The 22,637-nt window shown below is 41.6% G+C and overlaps 1 protein-coding gene across 2 annotated transcripts; it reads right to left on the bottom strand.

Annotated features, from left to right (window-relative positions):
• Nucleotides 1–8,430: 8,430 nt before the first annotated feature.
• On the bottom strand, nucleotides 8,431–22,046 carry zer1 (zyg-11 related, cell cycle regulator). 2 transcript variants are annotated; one of them, XM_006782142.3, is made up of 16 exons: nucleotides 21,893–22,046; nucleotides 19,836–20,052; nucleotides 19,600–19,750; nucleotides 17,366–17,820; nucleotides 15,390–15,563; nucleotides 15,182–15,296; nucleotides 14,911–15,057; nucleotides 14,642–14,815; nucleotides 14,059–14,274; nucleotides 13,465–13,506; nucleotides 12,711–12,830; nucleotides 12,038–12,153; nucleotides 11,737–11,925; nucleotides 11,543–11,640; nucleotides 10,812–10,914; nucleotides 8,431–10,293 (listed from the first exon to the last, which is right to left on the bottom strand). In XM_006782142.3, exons 2-16 carry the CDS (start codon nucleotides 20,000–20,002, stop codon nucleotides 10,206–10,208), a joined length of 2,355 nt encoding a protein of 784 aa, XP_006782205.1. In that variant the 5' UTR covers nucleotides 20,003–20,052; nucleotides 21,893–22,046; the 3' UTR covers nucleotides 8,431–10,205. The 2 variants fall into 2 exon arrangements, with proteins under 2 accessions (XP_006782205.1, XP_087699584.1); XM_087843458.1 differs by lacking the exon at nucleotides 21,893–22,046 and adding an exon at nucleotides 21,447–21,536.
• Nucleotides 22,047–22,637: the final 591 nt, after the last annotated feature.

The raw sequence follows: 22,637 nt of genomic DNA, 5'->3' as shown, positions 1-22,637 counted from the left end.
CCGCCCTGCGCTTAAAGAGACACCGCACCGGGCTGCAAGTCACGACTCCTCCGGTTCCCCTGCAGCGGTACTGAATCTCCACATGACCTCCTCTGACACCTTTACAAAACAAAAGCGAAATATCACAAATCTGCATTAAAAAACGCCTTCAAAGCGGACCTGTCTGCTTTTCATGTCTTCTCCAGTCACATCCATCATTCAGGGGCGTTTCTACGGTTTTTTGATGGGGTGGCTGCAGACAAAACACCAAAACCTGCAGTTCCTCTAGTGTCCACTAGCGGCTCTTAACAGCGAGCTGGTCCCCATGTTGAAGTATCAAAATAAATATGTTTAGGGATATATCATTATTTAGTTCAGACCTTCCCAAAGTGTGGGGCCCGCCCCCTAGGGGGGGGGCCAGAGCCATGGCGGGGGGGACAAAACGCTTGGACGCAAGCAGGAAATGAAGCATAGCTGAATATGTTTCCAAACCAACTTCATTCTAAGCCAAAGACTAGAAGATATGGTGAAGCATGTCTTCCCTTTGGCTTCACCTGCACAAGTGCCAAGGTAGGTCTCCCCTGCAGAATTGGTTTTCCCTTCGTCGGGAGCAGCGCTGGGCTCTTCAAATCACAGACAAACAGTATCCCACATTCTTGATTTTTAGTTCACAAACACTTCTTGTAATGACTAACTACTCCTGACATTTTGGAGATATTAGCTCTTTATACAGTAAAGTTACAGTGGGATACAAATAATATCAGGCTGATCCTGCCACGATTTATTCCCCCGGTTCAAATCACGGACAAACAGTATACCACAGCTGTTTATGTTTTTAAACCCATTTTTTACGGTGGCCCTGAGAGGCCAAACGGACTGCAACTTCAGAAAACACTTGCAAAAAGAAAAATGCTGCAAAAAGAAAAATGCTGCAAAAAGAAAAACGCTGCAAAAGCACAAAAAGCACAACGGAAATGTTTCTGGGGAGACAATAACCGGACGGACCAGTTGCACAAACCAAAACATGTATGTATGGCTGTATCCCAATTCAGGGACTGTTTCCCAATTCAGGGTCTGCAGCCTTAAAGTACGCAGCCTTAACGGTCCTCAAGGGCCGCGTACTCAAAGACCGCTGAGGCCAGAAGTGCGAGGCTTGTAGGCTTGTGAAATGGCCTACAAGCCTCGCACCTCCGTCAGCGCTGCCCAGGTTGCCTAGCAACCATGATACTAACAGCTGGAAACGTTTCATACAGCTTTGTTTGACAGAAATGAAGGAGAACATATTTTGTACATTTGTTTCTAGGTGAGCTTTGTGTGATTTGATAAGTATCTGAGGCTGAGACCACAGGACAGTAAAACATGATTGTTGGGCTTCATTTCTGTACTGAACAGTCATTTAAGATTAGCTAGTAAATAACAATTAGCTAATGTTGTTCATGAGACTAAAGTCATCTCACTTTGGTAATGTAAATATAATATGGCCAATATTATATTAATCATTATTAGTTATTACAGCAGTGAACATGAACTCTGTGCCAAATACTGAGCTTCAGTAAAGATTCAAGTTGCAGTTATTTATATTTCCTATCACCTTAAATCTTCACTTAAAGACAAGTATCTGTGACAGTGTATATATAGATGTATTATATATAAGAGACAAACATTGTTCTTTTAATATGTTGGCATTACTAAATTTGGCTCAATGCTTATATATGTGTGGAAGAAGCAAATGTACAAGCTGTGATAACTGTTTCTGATAAAATGAAGAGTAGACTGATATATTAAATATTCCTTTATTGGGTGAGAAAATCAGGCCATGTCATAACTGCTTTAAGTCATACAGAATAGATATCAGAGCCTTAAACAGGCTGACTTCTGCTAAATGGGTCAAACTGGGCAGAAAGTATCCAAACACATAACATCCTTATAGAATATGATGTAACACTAACTCCCACACTGAAAACTGGAATGATAAAATTATTTGAACATTACCTAATGTCTGTGAAGGTTCTCAGTCATCCAGGTCATCGTAGTCAAAGGAGCTTGCAAAGAAAAGCGTCTGGACTTCTTTAAGTTGCTTGAAGACGTTTCACCTCTCATCCGAGAAGCTTCTTCAGTTCTAAGGTCAAATGGTGGGGAGTCCCAGATTTAAACCTAGTGGGAGTTTCCCCCCACAGAGGGACAAAAGGACCCCCTGATGATCCTCTAATCGCCTGAGCCAAGGTGTGGAACTGGGTGTGGGTCCCAATCATGGGTCCCAAAAATTTGAAATGAGAAATGTCCATCTGCATCTAAAGGATAAAGGACACTCTTTCGAGGATGCCAATGTTCACATTTTGGACAGAGAGGACAGATGGTTTGAAAGAGGAGTGAAAGAAGCCATCTATGTCCACTGTGAGCGACCATCTTTGAACAGAGGCGGTGGTTTACGACACCAACTCTCTGCCATCTATAATCCAGTTTTGAGTTCCCTTCCCAGACGCCTTAACGCCCACTCACATCCTGGGCCATCTGACCTCAGGAATTTGTATGATAAGGTGGGGCCAGGTTTCATAATGAGCTCACCCGAAACCCTGGCTGATTGGGACCCACACCCAGTTCCACACCTTGGCTCAGGCGATTAGAGGATCATCAGGGGGTCCTTTTGTCCCTCTGTGGGGGGAAACTCCCACTAGGTTTAAATCTGGGACTCCCCACCATTTGACCTTAGAACTGAAGAAGCTTCTCGGATGAGAGGTGAAACGTCTTCAAGTAACTTAAAGAAGTCCAGACGCTTTTCTTTGCAAGCTCCTTTGACAACATTACCTAATAAGACTGATTCAGGACAGACAATTAGTTATGTTAAACTTTCCTGGCAGTCCTTCACAAACAGGGAACAGTCTGTCTATTCTCTCCATCTGTCAGCTGCTGCTGGCTCTTCCTCCTCCTCTTCCTCACACACTGCTGAGTTTGTCCTGGTGGATCATCAGGGGTGCAAAACCTCACAGATGATGTGCAGCAGTGGGTCCCTCAGTCTGTCCTCACTCTGGACACTTGTAGTTGTGACACATGGAAATCAAATGTGTGATAAGCTGCAGGATTCAAACACAAGTGTAACTTATAAATACATGTTCATACTTTTATTCCGAGCAGCATCACTGACTTTCAGCTTGTTGTGTTTGTGGATATATGACTGACTTTAATTATCCACAAAATCATCAGATTCTCTGTAAGATTAAGGTCGACTATCAAACGGCGTATAAAGTAAAGACTTTAAAACAAAGTAAACGCTGAAAGTACAAACATCGCTAATTTCACATAACTTTGCCGACACGTGACCAACAGTAATGTTTTAATGTTCCTCATTATTAAACATTTGCACATAAATAAGTGACATAATATTCAGAACTTACTTTTGAAAGTTTACTCTTTGGCCGCTCCACTTCCACTTCTTTGAAGTGTCTCCCAGTCCCAGTGCACCTGTTAGCATGTTTTGGTTCGTGCAACTGGTCCGTCCGGTTATTGTCTCCCCAGAAACATTTCCGTTGTGCTTTGTGTGCTTTTGCAGCATTTTTCTTTTTGCAGCATTTTTCTTTTTGCAAGTGTTTTCTGAAGTTGCAGTCCGTTTGGCCTCTCAGGGCCACCTAACATTTTGCACAGAGAGACATTTTTTGAAAAATGTATTGATAGCAATGTTGAATATTATTACACAGGAAAAAAAAACAACTACATGTAAAATAATCACACCGTGATGCCTCTGCCTTTGTAAATGGAGGGACATTAACTGCGTGTGTATATGTAAGCTGTAAAACCTGCAGATAGTCAGATTAACAGTTTGTCTCTATCTGCCATTCTGCAATTCATCTCATGTAAACAGTAACGTGGAGCGCAGCGTGACGTGAAAAAAGGCACATACCTTTGACGTTGTGTGAAGAACTCTGTATTCCTCGTCCACACATAAACGCAAAAAAGGAGTTTTAAAAATTCTGTGTTTTCGGTGATTCTAAACGCCGTTTACGTGTAGACGAAACAGCTGCGTTTTCAAAAATACCCATGTAGGTGCGGACGTAGCATAAAAGAGTTAGTAGTTTATTTCCTTACTACCTGTCATTTATTGCAGATTACTTGTATTTGCTTAATTGTTTACTAAATGTTTGAGGTGTAAAATAAACCGCAATGGAGCAAAATATGGGTGTGTGTGGTTGGAGGATGTGTGCGTGCGTGTGCGCGTGCGTGTGCGCGTGTGTGGGGGGGGGGGGGGGGAGGGGGCGAGCATTTTTCTTGTAAAACAAAGAGGGGCCTAGCAAAAAGAGTTTGGGAAGCACTGATTTAGTTGAAAGCAGGTGAAGACTGAAATGTCTGCCTGTATATTTCAGGTTGACATCAAATACATATAGAATGCAGAGTTTTTTAACTTGCAAAAGGTAAATATTTAAGAAGTGTGCACATATACTCTTAGCACTGGATCCCAAGCCTGGAGAAATGGGGAGGGCTGCATCAGGAATACAGGAAGTTTTAGCCAGTGATCATTATTTAAATCTGAAGGTACAGACATACAAACTTTACATTACTGTATTTGAAGGTGGTACAATCACAGCCGTTTTTGACTGTGTAAAATATTTTTGTTTGTTTGAATTTCAGTCCTCTGATAAAGGTGATTTAATGCTGAGTTATTTTCTTTTTAAATAAAAAAATAATTTGTTATAATAGATTTGTAAGGAGCTGCTAATGTCACATATAAGGCAAGCTTCTTTTTCTTGGGCAGACAAAATGCCCCTATTACTGAATTGCAGTTTGTTATCTGAATGAGGAAAAGCCCTCGAATTTGGACTTGTCTAAATCAGTGGTCCCCAACCACCAGTCCGTGAGTCGTTTGGTACCGGGTATGAAATTCATGGTTTTAAGGGTTTTTATCGTTAACTCTGTTCCCCTGGCTCTTTCTCCGTGTGTTATGAAGAAATCCTTTTTTTGGTGCCAGTACTGATTTTATTTTGTTGTATTTATCCATGACACCTTAAAGGCCAGTCCGTGAAAATATTGTCAGACATAAAAGGGTCCGTGGCGCAAAAAAGGAGCCGCTGGTCTAAATGTTTGAGGATTTAAAACAAACAAACAAGCAAACAAAAACAAAAAAACCCCCACATTTTTTAATCCACTCCATCTTTATTGCTTTTTCATATTTTTACACCGATGTCCTGGAACTACTGAGATCAGGAAAACGTGGAACTCCAAACTGTCTGGATCCAAAGTTCTTCACTTCAGTTTGGACTAAACTTATCAGCAGTTACAAAACAAACTGAGAACAGAGTGTGGACAAACAGGAAACCTAGTGGATGAAATCTGAAAGGCTTTGCCACACAGCAGTTCTCTCTCTCTCTGTTTTTTTTTTTTTATTATTATCAGTACATACATCTTCATAAATAAAGAACAGTCAAACCCAAAGAATAATGCTGTGTCCAGAAAGCATAAATGGAGACATTCAATGAACAGAACAGGCGACTGAGAAAGAAGATCTGTGCGACTCTAAAGAGCTTTGATCATGCATCAAGTCCTCCTCATATTCAACTTCCACACACACTGAATCATCATGATCGTCATGGTGACCGTGAGAAAGCAACAGAGACCTGCACCAATCTGATCCCTGAAATCACACAAAGAAAAACTGTACACGAGAACCAGGAAGCGCGTTTGGTTGGAAAACCGACGCGGCTGATATGAAGTAGCTAATCCATCAGTCAGGCACTGCTCATGAGTATGAGTACTGTAACGTTAAACCACAGGAAACAGGACAGCCGGTGATGTGTTCCTTCACTGGCGTCATCTGGGAGGGAAGCCCAGCGTCAGAAGCCTGGTGAATCAAACTGCACTCCAACTAAATCCTGTTAACAGCATCAGCGCCGCTTTCACCCCATGAAATGAAGACAGTACTTAATCCCTGTTCCTCCAGCCCCGCTCAGGCAATTTATTAAAGTGGCATCAAATCAATTCTGAGAATTAACGAATCACTGACGTAAAACTGCATTCAAAGAATAAATAAGTGTTTGGGGGCATTACATAAGGTTTAAAAAGAGGAGCCGAGGAAGGGCGATTATCCTCAGAGGAAAAGTCTGAAGCTAAAGTCGCAACTTTCTGGGAACAAACGGTAATATTCTTAAAACGAGAGGCATAATCTGTAAGGACTACTCTTATATTCTGAGGTATTATGAAATTACAGATTTTAATGTTAAGGAAAACAAACATTTCTGAGATGGTTGAAAATAAATGTGAGAAAAACTGCAATTTTATTGAAATCAAACTTGTAAAAATATCAAAACTGCTCTGAGATTAAAGCTGTTAATTCACTGGATACGACTGATCTCTGAGACAAAAAGCCAAAAAAAGAAAAAGAAATGAAAATCTAATATTGTTTCCTAGGTTTGTTGTTTATTTGCAAACAAAAAAAAAAAAACCTACATTGATATTCTGTAAGAATATAAAATCACAGGAAGGACAAAACTTTAATATAAATTAGTAAAAAAAATTCTTTTGATACAATAAAATCAAATTAAAATTAAAAGAAAATAAACTAATATGTATTTAGGTCATAAAGTTTGAATTTCTAAATTTGAGATGGAAAAACTAATCTTCTTTGATGGTTAAAAACAAAGTCTCTGAGTACACTTCTAGGAAAGCACTGAAGTATTTGTTGAGGTTATAAAACTCAAATGTCCAATAAAAACCTCAGAAAAGTCTTAAATTTGCAAGAAACATTATGAAACAGAGATTACGGTTGTAAAAACCTTTGAAATTTTCCTTTCAAAGTTTTACATTTTTGGAAATTAACAAATAAACTATGGACTATATTTGTCTCCAAGTGTTGAGCTTCGGGTTATTAAAGTCACACTGACCGAGGTAGGAGCCAATTTTGCCTTAAAAACTTGATTTAAAGACTAAAGGAGAGAAAATAATAAAAAACTGTAATATCCTCTGACATTAAACTGGTTAGTTTATGATAGAAAATTATAAATTTAGAACTAATTTATTTATTTATTCTTGATTAAAGAGCCACAGTCCTCCATCCTGTACTGTTTGTAGTTCTTGCAGTTTAACAGATATTTTTGAAGGTTCAAAGTTTTTCCTCAGAAACCCCCCCCCCCCCCCCCCCCGCCCAAAAAAAAAAACAAATAAATAAACCCAACAACAACAAAAAACACACACATCAGAGGCGAGTGGGAGGAGGAGCAGAACTGATGTGACAGAAGATACCGAAGGATTTATTCACAACTTCGTGCTAGAGGAGCAGCACCAATCGAGCAGGAAATAAGGAAACGAATGCCAACTGTCCTGTTCACACTAAAAACAAACAGCCAGATGTAACCAGGTGGTTTGTGGTGTTGGCAAAGCTGTTGGCCTTACTTGGTTGGTTCTGCTAATGGTGATTAATGTAATTTAATAAAATAAAAAAATAAAAAAAACAACAACACTACAACAACCTGAAACTGCAGTTTAGAAATAAATAATTACATTAGGTCTGTAAAAACACTAAAATTTTTAGAATTATCTGCATTTGGAAGTTTCCACCTACTAAGCTAAAAGCAACTTTTCGGAATTGAGATTGACATATTTTTTTTAATAAAGTAAAGTTTTAGTTACTTAATAAATTAAGAATGCTGTTTAAAAGAGGAAATTCCTGAAGTCATCTTTAAAGCTACAAGACGAAAAATGCCAGTGAAGGAACTTTTTAAACTCAAAGACATCTTCAAGGTGCCCTGTGGAGGTTTTCCCTTTCTTTTTTCCACCACTAGGGGTGCTGTTGAGCTAAGAAAGAACTCTTTTCCTGGATTTCTGATTCAGGTGTTCAAGATATTCAGCTTTTGAATGTTTATTGTGAAACAAACAAGCTGACCTCGGGATCTCCACAGGGCATCTTCAGGGACACTACAGCAAACAGAGAGGAGAAATTCAGAGTCTGGTTGTTGTCAATGTGTTTGAATGTGTTAAAGTGTTAAGTTTAACCTTAACCTGGTCAGCAGGGGTGGGGATGAAACATGAAACTTAACCTCCCCTCCTTCTGGATGACTAAACCTTAATTTGAAACAAGTCAGATGTGATTTTTTTTTTTTTAAGATCCCATCACCAGTGTCGAACATACAAGTGAACAGTTTTATTTTCCTCCCCTTAGCTTTTCAAAATAAAACTGTTTGATTTAAGTGAAGGAGTTATTTTAGCAGCAAGCTGAATGACCAATAACCATGATGGGCCGTCAGGTGTCCTCAAAGGATAACCGTTTATCTTCCAACCTCCTCTCTTTTAGTATCATCTGGACCACTGGAAGCACCAGGGAGTTCAGAGGGTTCTGGGCTTTTAACACCACAGAGAGAGCAGTACAAAGCATCAAAGCTCTAGTAAAGGCCAAGTATGTGGACACGTGAGTAGACCTGTAGAGGAACTCCAAAGGCTTTCCATGAGCCTGCGTTTCCAGGTGTTTAGGTGTCCAGCTGTACTGGATTATTGTTGTTTCATTTAATTTAGTGTTGCGCTTCCAGAAGACTCAACTCTGTTAATAATGAAATGAAAATTGCTGAATATTTTACTAAGTTGAGTAGAGAGCGGTACTGACACTGATGGAGATTCTCATCATGTAGAACCGCTGAATGTGACACCACTGAGGTCTGGCATTGCACAGTCCATGTTTAGTGCTGTAAAACAAAGCATGACAGTCAAGGTCTGCATGTCTGGGTCTTTTTTCCATTAGACTTCTATAATCTGACTTCACAGGAGTCACCCCCTGCTGGACATTAGAAGTAACACATGTCTGCCCAAAAGGCTATGTGAATCTTTTAATATACATTATATGTCCAAGTCAATTCACCCAGAGCCTGTGCAGGGATCATTTCTTACTGTCTGTCATCAGTAGCTCTTTGTTTGTATAGAGGCTTTATCACTTTGTATCCAGAAGCCTTAATGTCCACATACATTTGTCCATGAAGTGTATTTGCTTTGATTAATTTCACCTCCCTCTTAGTTTAAAGCTCACCGCTGCTTCCAGTAAGAGTTACCAGATAGGTTAAAGGTACTTTTTTGTTGTAAGTCTTTGTTTAAAAAGAGTTTAAAACCTAAACAAAAATCAAAAACACCAACAGAATGAGAAGAAATTACTATGTTGTTACGTATGGACCTGCAGAGATATCAACTCAAGTTTGACTTCTATACAACCAGAAGCCTTTTTCCCCCAACCCAAGAAGCTGCCCCCTGCTGGTCACTAGAAAGAATGTAGGCTTTATAATGTTAGAAAAAAAGGATGCTACACTGGCCGACTGCACTTTTTGGTTCAAAGTATTGCACAACAGTACAGCTTGTCCCCATTAAAACCTCAGCTGATATCTCTGTAGCTCAGCACACAGACGCGTTGGACATAATGTCAGAACTGCTGTTTCTTTACAGTCTGTTGATACCTTGAGTTAACTTTAAACTCATTTTAAAAGCTGGAATCTGCAGTTTGAGTACCTTTAAGATGGGAGGCTGAATTACATGTGAATGGTCCTTTAAAGAGTTTACAGGACTGCTATGAATGATTCTGTGTATAGTTTCTTAGCACTGACTGCAATCAGCCAGACCTAAAGAGATTTAAATACAGCGTAAAGTCATGAGTGTTTACAGTTATATTATAAAACATACACACAGTAAAAGGATGAGACCCACACATAATATTTACATATATAAACAAAGAAGTCCATCACAGAGCTGCGAGGTCTGCAGCCCGCACACTTAATGGCTAATATTCACTGTACATGTGTCCGACGGCTCCGCGGCCTTCGCTAGCACGAGCGAGTGTGAGCTGAGGCCTCCGACTCGCCACGCGGCCTTGTTTTTTGTTCGGTTACCGACAGCGAGCTGGGGGCGGCTGGCGCTGCCGTCCGCTGAGAACCGAGCATCACTACGGCTGTTTTGTTCTGGTTTAAACCTTTGACACGCAAACACACTCACACTGAGAAATAACAGTCACCCAACCCCACAAACCTGTCCCCAACAGAAGAGATGTGCAGCAAAGGTAAGCACCCTCACGACAAAATACCATGCACCACGTCTTAAGTTCTATGTGTCAAATATCAAACTGCTGTGAGGAGGGTCAGAGACACTGTTCTAACTCTACAAAAGAAGAAGAATTATAAGAATAATGCACACAATTGACCCTTGTGGTGATGATGGTGGGAGGGGCCTCAGGTTGGTTTTCTGGATATTTACTGGGAATTTCAGCTCCCTTGGCGTCACCCTCTCTGTCCAAAGTTTGCATCCTGTCCGGGATTTGTTTCCATCGGGTCTTCTTTGAAGTTTTCACAGTGCTCCATTACTTTTCTGCAAGAAGACAACAGTCACAGGTTGGAATTTTGACCAAGACGTTCTTAATTCATAAAAAATATATATTTATCTAATTTATTTCCATGGAAATCATCTGTGAAGCCACATCAGTGTTAGTTTCTTAGCTGTGCTGGGAGCCGGTCGTGACTGGTGGGCTTTATTTCTCAGCTAGCGTTAGTTTGACTCAGGAAAGATCCCATTTTTTAAAAATTGAATTATCATCGATTAAGATAATGGCATTAAAGAACCTAACAGCAGAAAAATGTCACCTGATACATGTTTTAAAAAAAGTGCTTGTGATATCTGACCTGCTGTGTTTGTAAGAAAAAAAACCCCAGATATGTGATTCAGCCTCAAACACTCGGTGATCAGCCCCAACAACTCTTATCATCCTCTCTGCTGAATGCAACAGAGGGCTTCTAAAAGCAGAAAAATTAGGCTTTCTGGCTGCTGCCCAGCCTCTGACTCAGTTACCACATCATCATACAGTTTGTTCAAAGAGCCGTCAGTCTCACCGGGCCATGTCCTTTGTGTCCGGATGTGAACTCTCCAGCTCCAGAACTTTCTCCAGAAGAGTCATTCCTCCTTCTTTTATCAGCAGAGGACAATACTTGCTTGCTGCAGAGTAGGAAAAATGCAAATGGAACAAGTGTGAGATTCCCAGAGAGTGGACTGGATAGAACATTAGGCCCAAAAGAAGCAGGTAAAGAAAATAAAAAAAAACAAAACAAAACAAACAAAGCAGTTTGAAGACAAGTAAACAAGTAAAGATAATAGCCATGTCCAAATTCATAGGCTGCATCCTCCTGAGGACCCGGCCTTCGCGGTCTACGTGGGCCGGGTCCTCAGAAGGTCGGGTAGGCCGGAAGTGAGCGGCGGTGAAATGGGACAGTCTAGCCTTCTGATTTGCGTCATTGCTGTGTCGGTGGAGTTTAATAAATTTGGTCGTCTGCTCCTTGCCATCTAAAATATAACAGGACACTGATGTAAATTCTTGATCATCTCACACTTCTGTTTAATCAGTTTTCCGTTTGATGTTTATTCAGCTGTGTGAAAACTATAACTTTAATCTCAACCAAACCGATTTACTTAGGAGGATGCAGCCCATGAATTTGGACACCCCCAATGTTTCACATATACTAAGTTATTCTGGTCTGTTAGGCAAGTCAGGTGACATATAAACCCTTCAGGACAGCTTTAGGGGTAAACGACACACGCTGTGCTCTCAAAGCCTCTTGATACTCACGGTAAACTGACACCAGGTTGTAAAGAGCCCATGTGGCCCAGTGCTGACTGACAGGGGAGATGCTCTGAGGCAGCAGCCGCAGGATGGGCTCGAATGACCTGAGAGAGGACCGTCGCTTTGTTAATATATTCAGACAGGACAAGCCACCAGCGGCTGTGGAAGTTCACTATAGAGGGGAAACGGTAATCGATCACCTGTAGTTGATGTTGCGCCGCGAGCTGACGTCCCAGCTCTGGATGGCTTCCCACATCTTCTCCATCACCATGTCTCTCCGCGGCTCCTCCATCTTCCAAACCTCAGGCCCGTCAAACATGATGTGCGACAGCACTCCACAGGCGTTGTACGACACCTCAATCCCATCGGCCTTACTGTCCAGCAGGTTACTGCAAAGAAAACAGGTGGAGAAGACGACATGAAGAGGCTGAGAGGAGAGACTGTGCAGACCAATAGTAACCACCAACAGAGTCTCAGTCCAGGTGTTTCTGCCTCTGGTACCTGAACACTGTGATAAACTGTGGGGTGAGCAGCTGTGGCCTCAGAGCTTTGACCTCAGCCACGTTTCCCAGAAGACCCAACATGTTGCGATGAAGCTCCTGCTTGTCTGGAAACTCCTGCAGAGAGAAATCATACAACATGAGATGAAAACATTTAGAAATGATGGCACAGCGAAATTCTCCATGAGGATTGCAGAACTGTATAGTCAAGTGATAATTGTATTCCCTCAAATCCACTCAGTGTTTACAGGTGAAGACAAATTTCAGACCAAACTTACAGCAGAAAAAAACCCATAAAAAGCAAAAATGTAACTACTCTTTGAAAGGAACATAACAGCAAAATAAAGGTACTCACTAAGTTTAAGGATAATGGTGAACTTTTTTAAAAAACTGTTTCCTCTGACACAAAATTAATTTTGACAGAAATATTTATTTTAGTATTTTTCAATTATTACACTTATCATCACCTTAACAGTGTGTGGACACGAGCTGTACACGAGTAGTGAAAGAAGGGCTGCACTTTATTTTATACTCCTAACAGCTCCTTTCATGGTTTTGGCTTTAATAACAAAAGCGATCATTGTTGTCGAGTCATTTCTTGTGAATCGAGCAACTTTCTATATCAGTTCAGTTTCTATATCAGTTCTGAAGAATAACGAGCAGCCTGGACTCACCTGCAGACACTCCAGGAACAGGCTCATGCCCCGACAGTTCAGGAACATCTGACAGTTGTCGGGCGTCTCATCTGTGATGTTCCACAGGGCGCTCCAGGAAAACTCCATCACCTGGTCACACTGAGACACACACGCGAACACAAAACATCTGCTTTAAACAACAAAACAAAATAAAGTATAACTGAATAAAGGTTCGTTTTCATTTAAACGATGATGATGAGGATCTGTTTCCTGCTTCCAGCAGGTGGAAGTGTTATGTTTTCAGTGCTGCTTGTTTGCCTGCTTCTCACCAAGAATAAATAAAAACAACAAAAACTGGACTTCAGGAGATTTGGTGGAGCACAGACCAAAGAAGAGACGCTGTAACACTGTAACACCTTCTCAGTCATTATAAATGTCTGGGAATTTTCAAAATTAAATACCTCCACATTTGTTTCACTACGAGGGAGACTATACTACAGTCAAGGCATAAAATGCTACAAACACTCTGGCATATAAATTTAGTCACATGATTACTGAGCTGAGTTTAGTAATCACGGTTTTAATAGTAAAGCAGGGCTCATTTTGATGTATACAGTAATATTAAAAATAAGCATGAATATTTCTCTAAAATGAGCCAGTGCCACTAGCCTGTAGGCCGTGAAAAGATGATTAAACTTTGGTGTCAATCCGGGGCGCTCTTAGTGAGAGACTTTGTGAGCACTCTTTCAGTTTCTAAAAGCCACGTATGAATCTGTAAAGCACTTAAACTCACCATTCTGTCCTGTAACTTCTTCTGAATTAAATTCAGCATTGTCTGAGAATGAGAAAAGAGTCAGGAATGAATTTATCACCTGTATAATCACCGGCTGATTTCAGTCAAAATGCAACACAAACATGAGAAAATGCAGCTTTGCTACAGAGAAACAATCCTGAATCCACTTTGAAGGTAGGACACCAGCAACAGACTCCTGAAGGCTACCTTTACTATAACGTTTGCTTTAAGTTATTGTAAATCAGACTAAATAATGCTGCTACAGCCATATATCACACCATAGATGTAGTACAATTTTAGCATGTTGGTATAAAATTCAAATTACAGAGCACGTTCTTTTTCCAAACATGGCTAAAGCGCTGAGATTGGATCTGAAATATCTGCACTGCTGTCATCACATGCTCTCAGTGTGTTCACACAGCTTTCCTCTGGGTGCTCTGGTTTCCTGCCACACCAAAAATAAGCTTGTTAGATAATAGGAGCTCCTGCTGCTGACCTTGACTGGCAGTAAGTAACAGGCCTGAGATCTGAAGCGGATCACCAACTTTTACACTAAGGAGGAAATTTATCCAAGACTTTCCAAGGTTTCTTTACCCTCACAAATCCCATCTTGCCCACAGCCTCCTTATGGTGGTTGTCCACCTGGCAGACCAAAGCATTGCAGAGGTGCACGGCGATTCTCTGGATGGACTCATCCTGCCTGGCCGGCTCCAGGATCTTCAGCAGCAGCTGGTTGACGCGGCTGTACTGGAACTCGAGCTCCTCTGGGATGCTGAAGTTGCACAGAGTCAGGCAGCAGTTCCTCTGGACCTGGTGAGGAAACAGGAACTCACAGATTCACAAATCAAATGTAATCGAAGAGCGTGATTCTAAATATATGATGGCCTTTGTTAATAATCAACTGAAGGCTAAGATGCATAGTCATGGTTTCCTATCAAATAGTGGACCTGAACAATTTCTGAGCCCTTTCCGATCTCCCAATCCTGCCCCCAGTTCTGAAGACGCCGTTTTATACATACTTCAGTCCTACAATAAAAACACAACTGAAGGTTTTAGAGCTTCACATAACACAAAATCTGCCCTTCTGCTTTAATTCTGTTAGTGTGGCCACTGACCATAACACTCCGCTCAGCTTATTTATGCAGCAGCTGGTTCATGGGAATGATATCAGACTTACAGTGACCTCCTGGTAGTGCTCCATCCCATTCAGCACCACCTGAATGACCTCCCGCCGTAACCGCACACTCTGATCGCTGCGGTACTCGGTGTTGGTCAGGTAGAAAAGAGCGGCGCTGCCCGTCACCTGGATGCTCTTATCGTATTTATGGCACTTCAGTGCTGCGATGACAAGCTGCAAACAAGGAAACAAAGGTTTCAGGGGAGGAATGAGAAGCAGTCAGGAGAGATGATCACAGGAAGTCACTGAAGGAGAACTTTAAGTCCTACCTGCAGAGCGCGGAGCAGCTGGCTGCAATGTTGTATCCTGGCAATGTCAAACAGCTGATTGATGGCTCTGTGGGCGAGCTCAGGGCGAAACTCTGTGTAAGCCTCGATGGCGTTCAGGACCTGGTCTTCATTCTTTGATCCAGTCACCTGAAAAAGTCCAGAAACACAAAGATTTAACCAACAAAACAAACCTTGAATAAAGCGCTATAGATGGTATTAATCTGCAGTTCAGCCTGGTGTGATCAGCTGAAAGAAACCCAGGTTCAGGTACCTTATAGGCAGGGATGTGCGTCACATTACAGAGGGTGGTGTCGTACAAGCCCAGAAACTGCAGGGGCCTCTTCAGCTCCTGGAAAGGGTAGATGCTGCTCTTGCACGGTTCAGTGCTAATGGAGAGAAAAACGCAGCTTGTTAAGAACCTCATTTATCATCTGAGGGTCAATAAAGGGAGATTCCAGCCTCAGCTCATCGTCACACACCTCGGACGTCCCATCGCTTCTTCAAAGTGTGGAACTGTGCAGTTGTCTAGCATGATGTGACCCGAGATGTCCAGGGACATCAGGTGTACCAGACGCTGGACGATGGCCGTCAGGATTTTCTTGGTCATCTTAAACTTTGAGATCCGCCTGCTCTCCTGGGAGATGTCGAGGTGCCTGAAGGAGGAGGGAGTGTCATCAGTGACTATTTTTCAAGTGATCAGTGGGCATACAAGGGGAGCTACACATGTATTAAAATGACATAATGCAAACTGCTCTCAGTTTATCACAGTTTTTTTCCTTCTCTTGGCTCAGGATGATGTCACCAAGGAGGGATTTCCCAAATATGGTCTTCTAAGGTCCACCCACTTGTGTTTACGAGGGCCAGCTAATCAGAAGAGGGTTGGAATAAATGGGGAGGAGCAGTAGGTTGAAGTAGGTTGATGGCACTTGAAAAATAAAACCAGGAGCTGAAACTGAGCAGAAGAGTTACTTTTAACTTGGACTTCAGTAAAATATATAAAAATATTCTAATAAACGCCCTGCGACAGACTGGCAACCTGTCCAGGGTGTACCCCGCCTCTCACCCTATGACAGCTGGGATAGGCTCCAGCGCTCCCCGCGACCCTGGAAAGGATAAGCGGAAGCGAATGGATGGATGGATGGATTCTAATAAACGTCAACCTAAAGTTTAACAGCAAAATATGTATGAGGACACTATAAATGCATTACTTTGCCTACTGGCCACAGATTTATGTGCATTTGCTCCCCAATCTATAAACAAGCTTAATGACATTTAACAATCCAGTACCACCAAATTTTGTGCTTCTTCTTGATCACTGAATATAAAATCTTTACCAAGTCTTTCATTGAAGATTGAGCCATTTAGCCAAAATGACAGGGAGTCTGTTTTGACAAATAAAGATGACCCTTTAAAATCTAAGAACACTGCATCAGGTGTGAAGCACAGCAGTGGTAGCATGATGCTGCTTGGCTGTTTTGCTGCCAGTGGTACTGCTACAATGAAAACCGACTACCTCCAAATTCTTCAACTTTAAATCAGCATCTAGATCAGTGGTTCTTAACCTGGGTTCGATCGAACCCTAGGGGTTCGGTGAGTCGGTCTCAGGGGTTCGGCAGAGCCTCCGCCATGACATGCATGGCTCATTTTGTGCACCAGTAAAAAAAATCACATTTTATTTTTCACTAAAGAGGGGTTCAGTGAATGCACATATGAAACTGGTGGGGTTCGGTACCTCCAACAAGGTTAAGAACCACTGATCTAGATGGCTTAAACTTAGACATAGTTTGATGTTCCAACAGGACAGTGATCCCAAACACATCAAAACTGGTCTTAGAATAAATAAAGCAGGCAAACATTAAGCTTCTGGAATACTCTTCCTGCTTAAATGCCAGAGTTCGTGCCAGGACACCAAACAATTTAAATGTGATCAAATATCCAGCCAGAATTATCAGGGAAGCTTGTTGATGGCTACCAAAGCATCTGGTTGCTAAGGACTCCTCAGCAATTTGCTAAGGGACATTTAACCAAATATTAGTGGAGATATATGCTTTTAACCCTGTGTGGATTAGAGAAAATCCAAAATAAAATCAAACTTGTGCACTCAGTTCTTGTTTGTTTGTTTGGCTTTTTTACAGCCCTTACAGATGTATGCGGTACAGTCATTTCACAGAACAGTTTAAAGATATCATTAAAAGCCCAAGATTCCCCATCATTTATGCCCATGATTAGTTTATGGAAACTTCAGTGTCTGATGAAAGGTCTCCTTTTACCTACAAGAGATGACCACAGCAGATAGATCTAAATTTTTGATTTGGCACTGATTTTCACACTGGTTGCCCTCTTTGACCCTTTTGTGGATTTAGGTCTCCTCCCAGTCTTGGACCAGACATTAATACTTTTTATTTGATGTGTTAAATGAACGTTAACCCCTTATCCCCCATCCCACAGAGCTTACCTGAGATTAACGAGCTCCAAAACTGTGCTGATCAACTCCTCGGATAGGTCCACGTTGTAGAGAACAAGAGAGGCCAGTCTGTCCCTCCACTGGGTGAGAAAAGATGTCCCCAGTAACTGTACATTGGACAGATCTAGCGAGGTGAGCGACTTCAGGGGTTTGAGCAGTGTCTCGGGGTCCAGCTCCTTCGGCATGCCACCCAGGTTGAGCAGCCTGAGCCGGTTGAATCCCTGGAAGTTAAAGTCTGTTTCTAAAGCATGCCGAGAGGCGGGGCTCTCCTCCTCGTCCTCGTCTGTGTCCTCGTTGCAGGCGAGCGGGGCGCCGCACTTCCTGTAGAAGATGTTGCTGCAGCCGAAGAGACAGAGAGACACCAAAGTGTCGCGGAAGCAGGACAGCGCTTTCAAGCTGCGAGACGACAGGTTGTTGCAGTAGGTGAGGTGGAGCTCGATCAGGTCCTGCACACAAAGACAGTGATTAGTGAGGCCACGAGAAGAAACCACTGACATTAACTTCTCACTGTCTCTATATCATGAAATTCCTGTCAGACGGGGTTTTCCCAGGCTTGAGACATGAATTCTCTCCTTCCTCCAGTTTTGTGCATTTACTTCAAATAATTTGCATTTTTGATGATAACAAGGTCAGAAAAATACATCAGATTTCTGTTAAACAAGGCATTCATTCACTTGACTTTACACTCTAATCGTGCTTACTGCCATGCAAAGCCTTGTTCTGAGCTCATGTTTCCTTCACACAGGCTTTATTTGTGCGGGCCACCAGTGAGGACAATGCCAGTCACACTTAATTTACTAGCAAACATTTCCCTCAGTCCTATTTTGAAAATTCAGTTGCTGTCAGCTCTAGCACTTCGTGTCTCCACTGTCTGGCTCTCTGGGAACGTTGCTGCTGCGCCAGTCCTCGATATAAATCCTCAGACAGGATGTCATCCAGCAGTCAGATAGACTCCAGCTCCTCCATCTTGGACTGCAGCTGCTAGTGCTCGCTCTGCAGCCTCGGTTTGTTTAGATTAGAAGCACATAGACCACTTCTCCACCTGCTGCAGGTTCTCGTTAAAGTGACCCACCACCAACTGCAGTCAAGAAGGTAAAGCTGGAGTCTGTCCAACAACAGAATGAGAGACATGGGGAATCCTGATTTTATAGCTGCATGTTCGGCATTTTTCCCCCAGCTTTTTAGTTTATTAATAACCTGTGGATGAAACCTCATGGCAGATCTGAAACACAGGGACACTGTGTGACCACACAATAGCAACCCACCAATGACAAGTTAGCCCCACCCTAAATCCTCCCTGCTTTGATGCCCTGTTTGACTCTACTTTTCTGAATTATGGTCCCATTAGAGTCTGAGATAATAAACTCATCAGGAAAGTCTCTACTGAGGTCAAAGGTCAAGTAACAAACAGATTTATACACAATCAGACTTGTTTTTAAAACCAGGGCAGTTCACATCAGAGGACACAACACTACGGTGGGAGCAGAAAATAGTTTTTGCTGTTGTTAGTCTTTTATATGTAGTGTTATCACTATTTAGGACAAACAGTCCAGTTTCCACACACAGTAACACTGTGATCCAGGAGGGGAACGAGCAGCCACGTCTCCATGGGACACATGAAACTCTGCTCACTGTGCTCCCTCAAGCTCGTCTATCTCAGTGCCCAAGGTTGTGTTTAATGTTTTGCTGCTGTAACGCAGGAATTTATGGTTAAATACAGTTTATATAACTTCATCTTATCTAAATTATACAGATGTTTTCTGCTTAGAGACATTTTAGGAGAATTCGCTTGTCCCTTATAATTTTATTTAAATCTGATTTGTTCAGTTTTGTGAGAAACACACTGCAGGTGTAATACCTGAGACTCCCCATCAACTTTTAGAACTGAAGAAACCTTTTGGATCACAGGCGAGAACCCACAGGAAGCTCAGCTGCCTTAAACTCAAGCATTTTAAACTATCCAGTGTTTAAATGTTAACACTCCATCGCATGTTCTGTCAGCTACACCATCCACCTTCAATGCAGTTTTTCTTCCATGATTTCTGATACTTTATGGATAATTTATCTCAAAACAGAGATTTTATTTTTGTACCAACCAGAAATTAGAAGCAGCACTGGCTGAAAAAAACCAAATTTTCTTAATTTTTGGTGGGTTTTTAATGGTCATATCTCCTGCCAAAAGCTTAAACGGGTGTGGTTACTCTTACCACTTTGTTGCCTCCCACCTGTTTTTTGATGGCTTCCAGGTCTCTGTCACGGACAAAGTCCTCTCTGAGCTGTACCCGGGTCAGTCTGGTGCTCCGGGGGTCTGAGAAGAGCTGGAAGAAGCTCTCCTCTGGTTCAAAGTTACTGTCTGTGTGGACCAGTTCCATGTATCTGTAAAAAAACAACAACAACAAAAAACAATTAAAAGTCCATGGCTACTGACATGACAGGCTGAACCCTTTAGACTGTTACTCACGTGTTGACCAGCTTGTCGCAGATCTCGCTGGGGAGGAAGATGTCTGAGCGCAGGCACAGCTTGTTCCTGAAGCCCTGGTAGCACATCGTCTTCTTCAGGTTCCTCAGGCAGAAGACAGTTGCCAGAGTCATGAGGCTGTCGGGGTTGTCTCCTGCTTTGGCTGCCATGTTCGCCTCTTCTTCTCTGGCTCAGATCAAGACGGGGCAGTGCAGGGGACCTGTGAGGATAAAACAAGTGAAGCATTTCTAATGAAACAGAAGAAAAAAATAGTTCCCTTTTCTAAGCCTTTAAACCAGAGAACATGTTTGATTTTCCCAACTAAACAGCAACCAAATTTACTCAGTAACAGCTGTAAGAGACAGATCAGTTTAGCCTCGGCTCGCTCGTGCAAATCAATTTACTAGAGATTTCTGGGCTATTTCAACCCATAAATATTCAGGCAATAGAAGAACTACTTCCTTCCAAAGTATGACCATAATGATCCCACCACATACACTTTACTCTGACAATTAGGTATATTTAGCAAGTAAATTTAGCATTTTTAAGTTACGGTCAGGGTTTTTACACTGCTCAGAATGGACCTTTGAGGAATGACATTGCTCAGAAAAACAACTGGCCCACAAGTAATTTAGACAATGAATGTGGGGGATCACATGAGCATTTTCCTGTTAATTTTGGCCATTTGATTAAGAAAAGTGGTGACTTTCTTTAGGCGGAAGGCCAAAGCGCTTCTATGCGTTAGCAACCTTGGTACTATATTTGATATATCAGGTAACTATACAGTTTTACAGATCATAACATTGTTTATTCTAGAAGCCCTATGTTATTTTTAGAGCAATTCAAGTGGTGTGCTTACAACCTTTTAAGCCTTCCTCTTGTGGTGAAATGATTATCATCAGAGCTATGTGCATATGCAAAAACATTTCTTATTTCTTATCAAATAGACAAGCAGACTGCACCTGCAGACCTCGACCAACGCTGAAAGTTAACTCCACTAAAAACTCAGGCCCTGTCCCATTCATGACACAATAATTATTTAAACACTTATAATCATATTTTTATAGATGCTGACACTTTTGTTTTGAGTTTAATTGGTGAAAATCACAATAAACAGAAGTACTTTGATCGTGAAACTGCTATTATCCCCCCCAAACACACACAAATTTTCTGTACTTTTTACATTAACATCACGATTTTTTTTTACCACCATAACCTCACATTGTGACTGCTCTGATCACTGCTATTACAAATGTTAAAATAAGATAATACCTGCCACTTAGCATTAACTGCTGCCTGAAACTGAATATATAACCAAATTATTTTTTGTAAACTCTACTGAAGGTTCAAACACTTAATTCCGCAAGTTGATAAAATACTTTAAATGCAAAACTTTTCTATGGCATAAGTTGGGAGCTGAAGTGAGCTGTCTGCCTACAAACTCGCTGAGTTTTTGTCCTGTCAGTTAAATGAACATGTTTCTGTTAAAGGGCCTAACTGCTGTCACACAGCGTGTTTACACTTATTTGCATCTTTGCATACATGTTAGCATTTTACTTCTAACTGCTCTGTACCTCCTAACATTTTCTACAAACACATTTTTCGTGTTAATACCAAAAGGTGATCACTGCTCCTGTTGGACTGAAGCCAGAGGTCCAGCTTTCACTGTTTTTTTTCTGTTGAGTTAGCCAAACACTCACACAGCAATGAATTCTGACTGTTACCAAGTTAGCAAGCTAGCTTAGCTAGCTACCTACACTGTAAAATAATTCCCTTTAACATCATTAACGCTGCGAGAAAACACACAACAGTCATGAGTGAGTCTCAACAGGCTCAAACACCGTGGATGAGCACTTGTTATTCAGAGTTTAGTTATAACTCGGGTCAGCAGTGGATTTCAGCGTCTGCATTAGCTCAAAGCTAACGATGACTTTCCCCCTGTGCTATGACGCTAGCAGACTTAGCCGGAGGAGCTAGCGCAGAGCTGTGCGTGTGTGAAGCCGGGATCCGAGCGCAGGGCAGCGGCATCTGAGTGCCAGGTTCCCCCGCTGGGGTCCTACCTTAGCTCTCGCCAAGGCTTCGCGTTCCGGTTGTAGCGACAAACTGATAATTATCAGCAGCCTTCACTCATCTGATTTTCGATTTCGCCCGATGTCAACAAACAGGCTCCGCCTCCTGCTACTTCTACAACTCTTCTTCTTCGTCGTCTTTTTCTTCTCCGAGGTCGGTGGCATCCAGCAGCCAGGTGTACTTCCGCCAGTGGAGTGAGGCTGATTCCAAATCTGCAGAAATACTCCTATAAATATGGATATCCAACAAAGTAATACATTAAACAATACCAATAACGGTTCATTATTAACCTATAAAGTTTACGTAAATCGCCACAAATAAAAATATGTTTATAGTCACACATACTATTTGACGTGAACACCCATTTAAATTCTGTTAAACTCAAGATCGTTCGCAGATTAGTCCTTTATTTTCTTGCCTTTCAGCAGCCATCTTGGTCATCCCAGCAGTTCTTTTGAGTAATGGATCAAAAATCAAAATTAGACTCACCAAGATATTAAAAACATACAGGAAAAGGTAAATGTATCTATATTCCCTTGTATAGAGGACGAAATCTGATGAATTTAAAAAAACAAAAAACAAAACAAAACAAAACCTTGTTTTAAATTTTATTTGTCATTTCCACAAAAATTAGAAAAACTGACTTACCTTTGTATGTGGAAGACCTAAACTGCCACGTGTTTAAAAAACAAAAATCAGAACTATGAACAAATGCTATTAAATAGGGAAAAAAAT

The sequence above is a fragment of the Neolamprologus brichardi genome, chromosome 7, assembly GCF_056152115.1.
Source record: "Neolamprologus brichardi isolate AB-2024 chromosome 7, ASM5615211v1, whole genome shotgun sequence".
NCBI lineage: Eukaryota > Metazoa > Chordata > Actinopteri > Cichliformes > Cichlidae > Neolamprologus > Neolamprologus brichardi.
This window is presented reverse-complemented; position numbering and strand designations above follow the sequence as displayed.

Coding starts and splice junctions, on each gene's coding strand:
- zer1 (XM_006782142.3), bottom strand. CDS start 20,002: ATGGCAGCCAAAGCAGGAGACAACCCCGACAGCCTCATGACTCTGGCA. Junction 14,816..14,910: donor AGCTGCTCCGCGCTCTGCAG/GTAGGACTTAAA, acceptor CCTTGTTTGCAG/CTTGTCATCGCAGCACTGAA. Junction 11,641..11,736: donor CGGCGCAACATCAACTACAG/GTGATCGATTAC, acceptor GTCCTCTCTCAG/GTCATTCGAGCCCATCCTGC.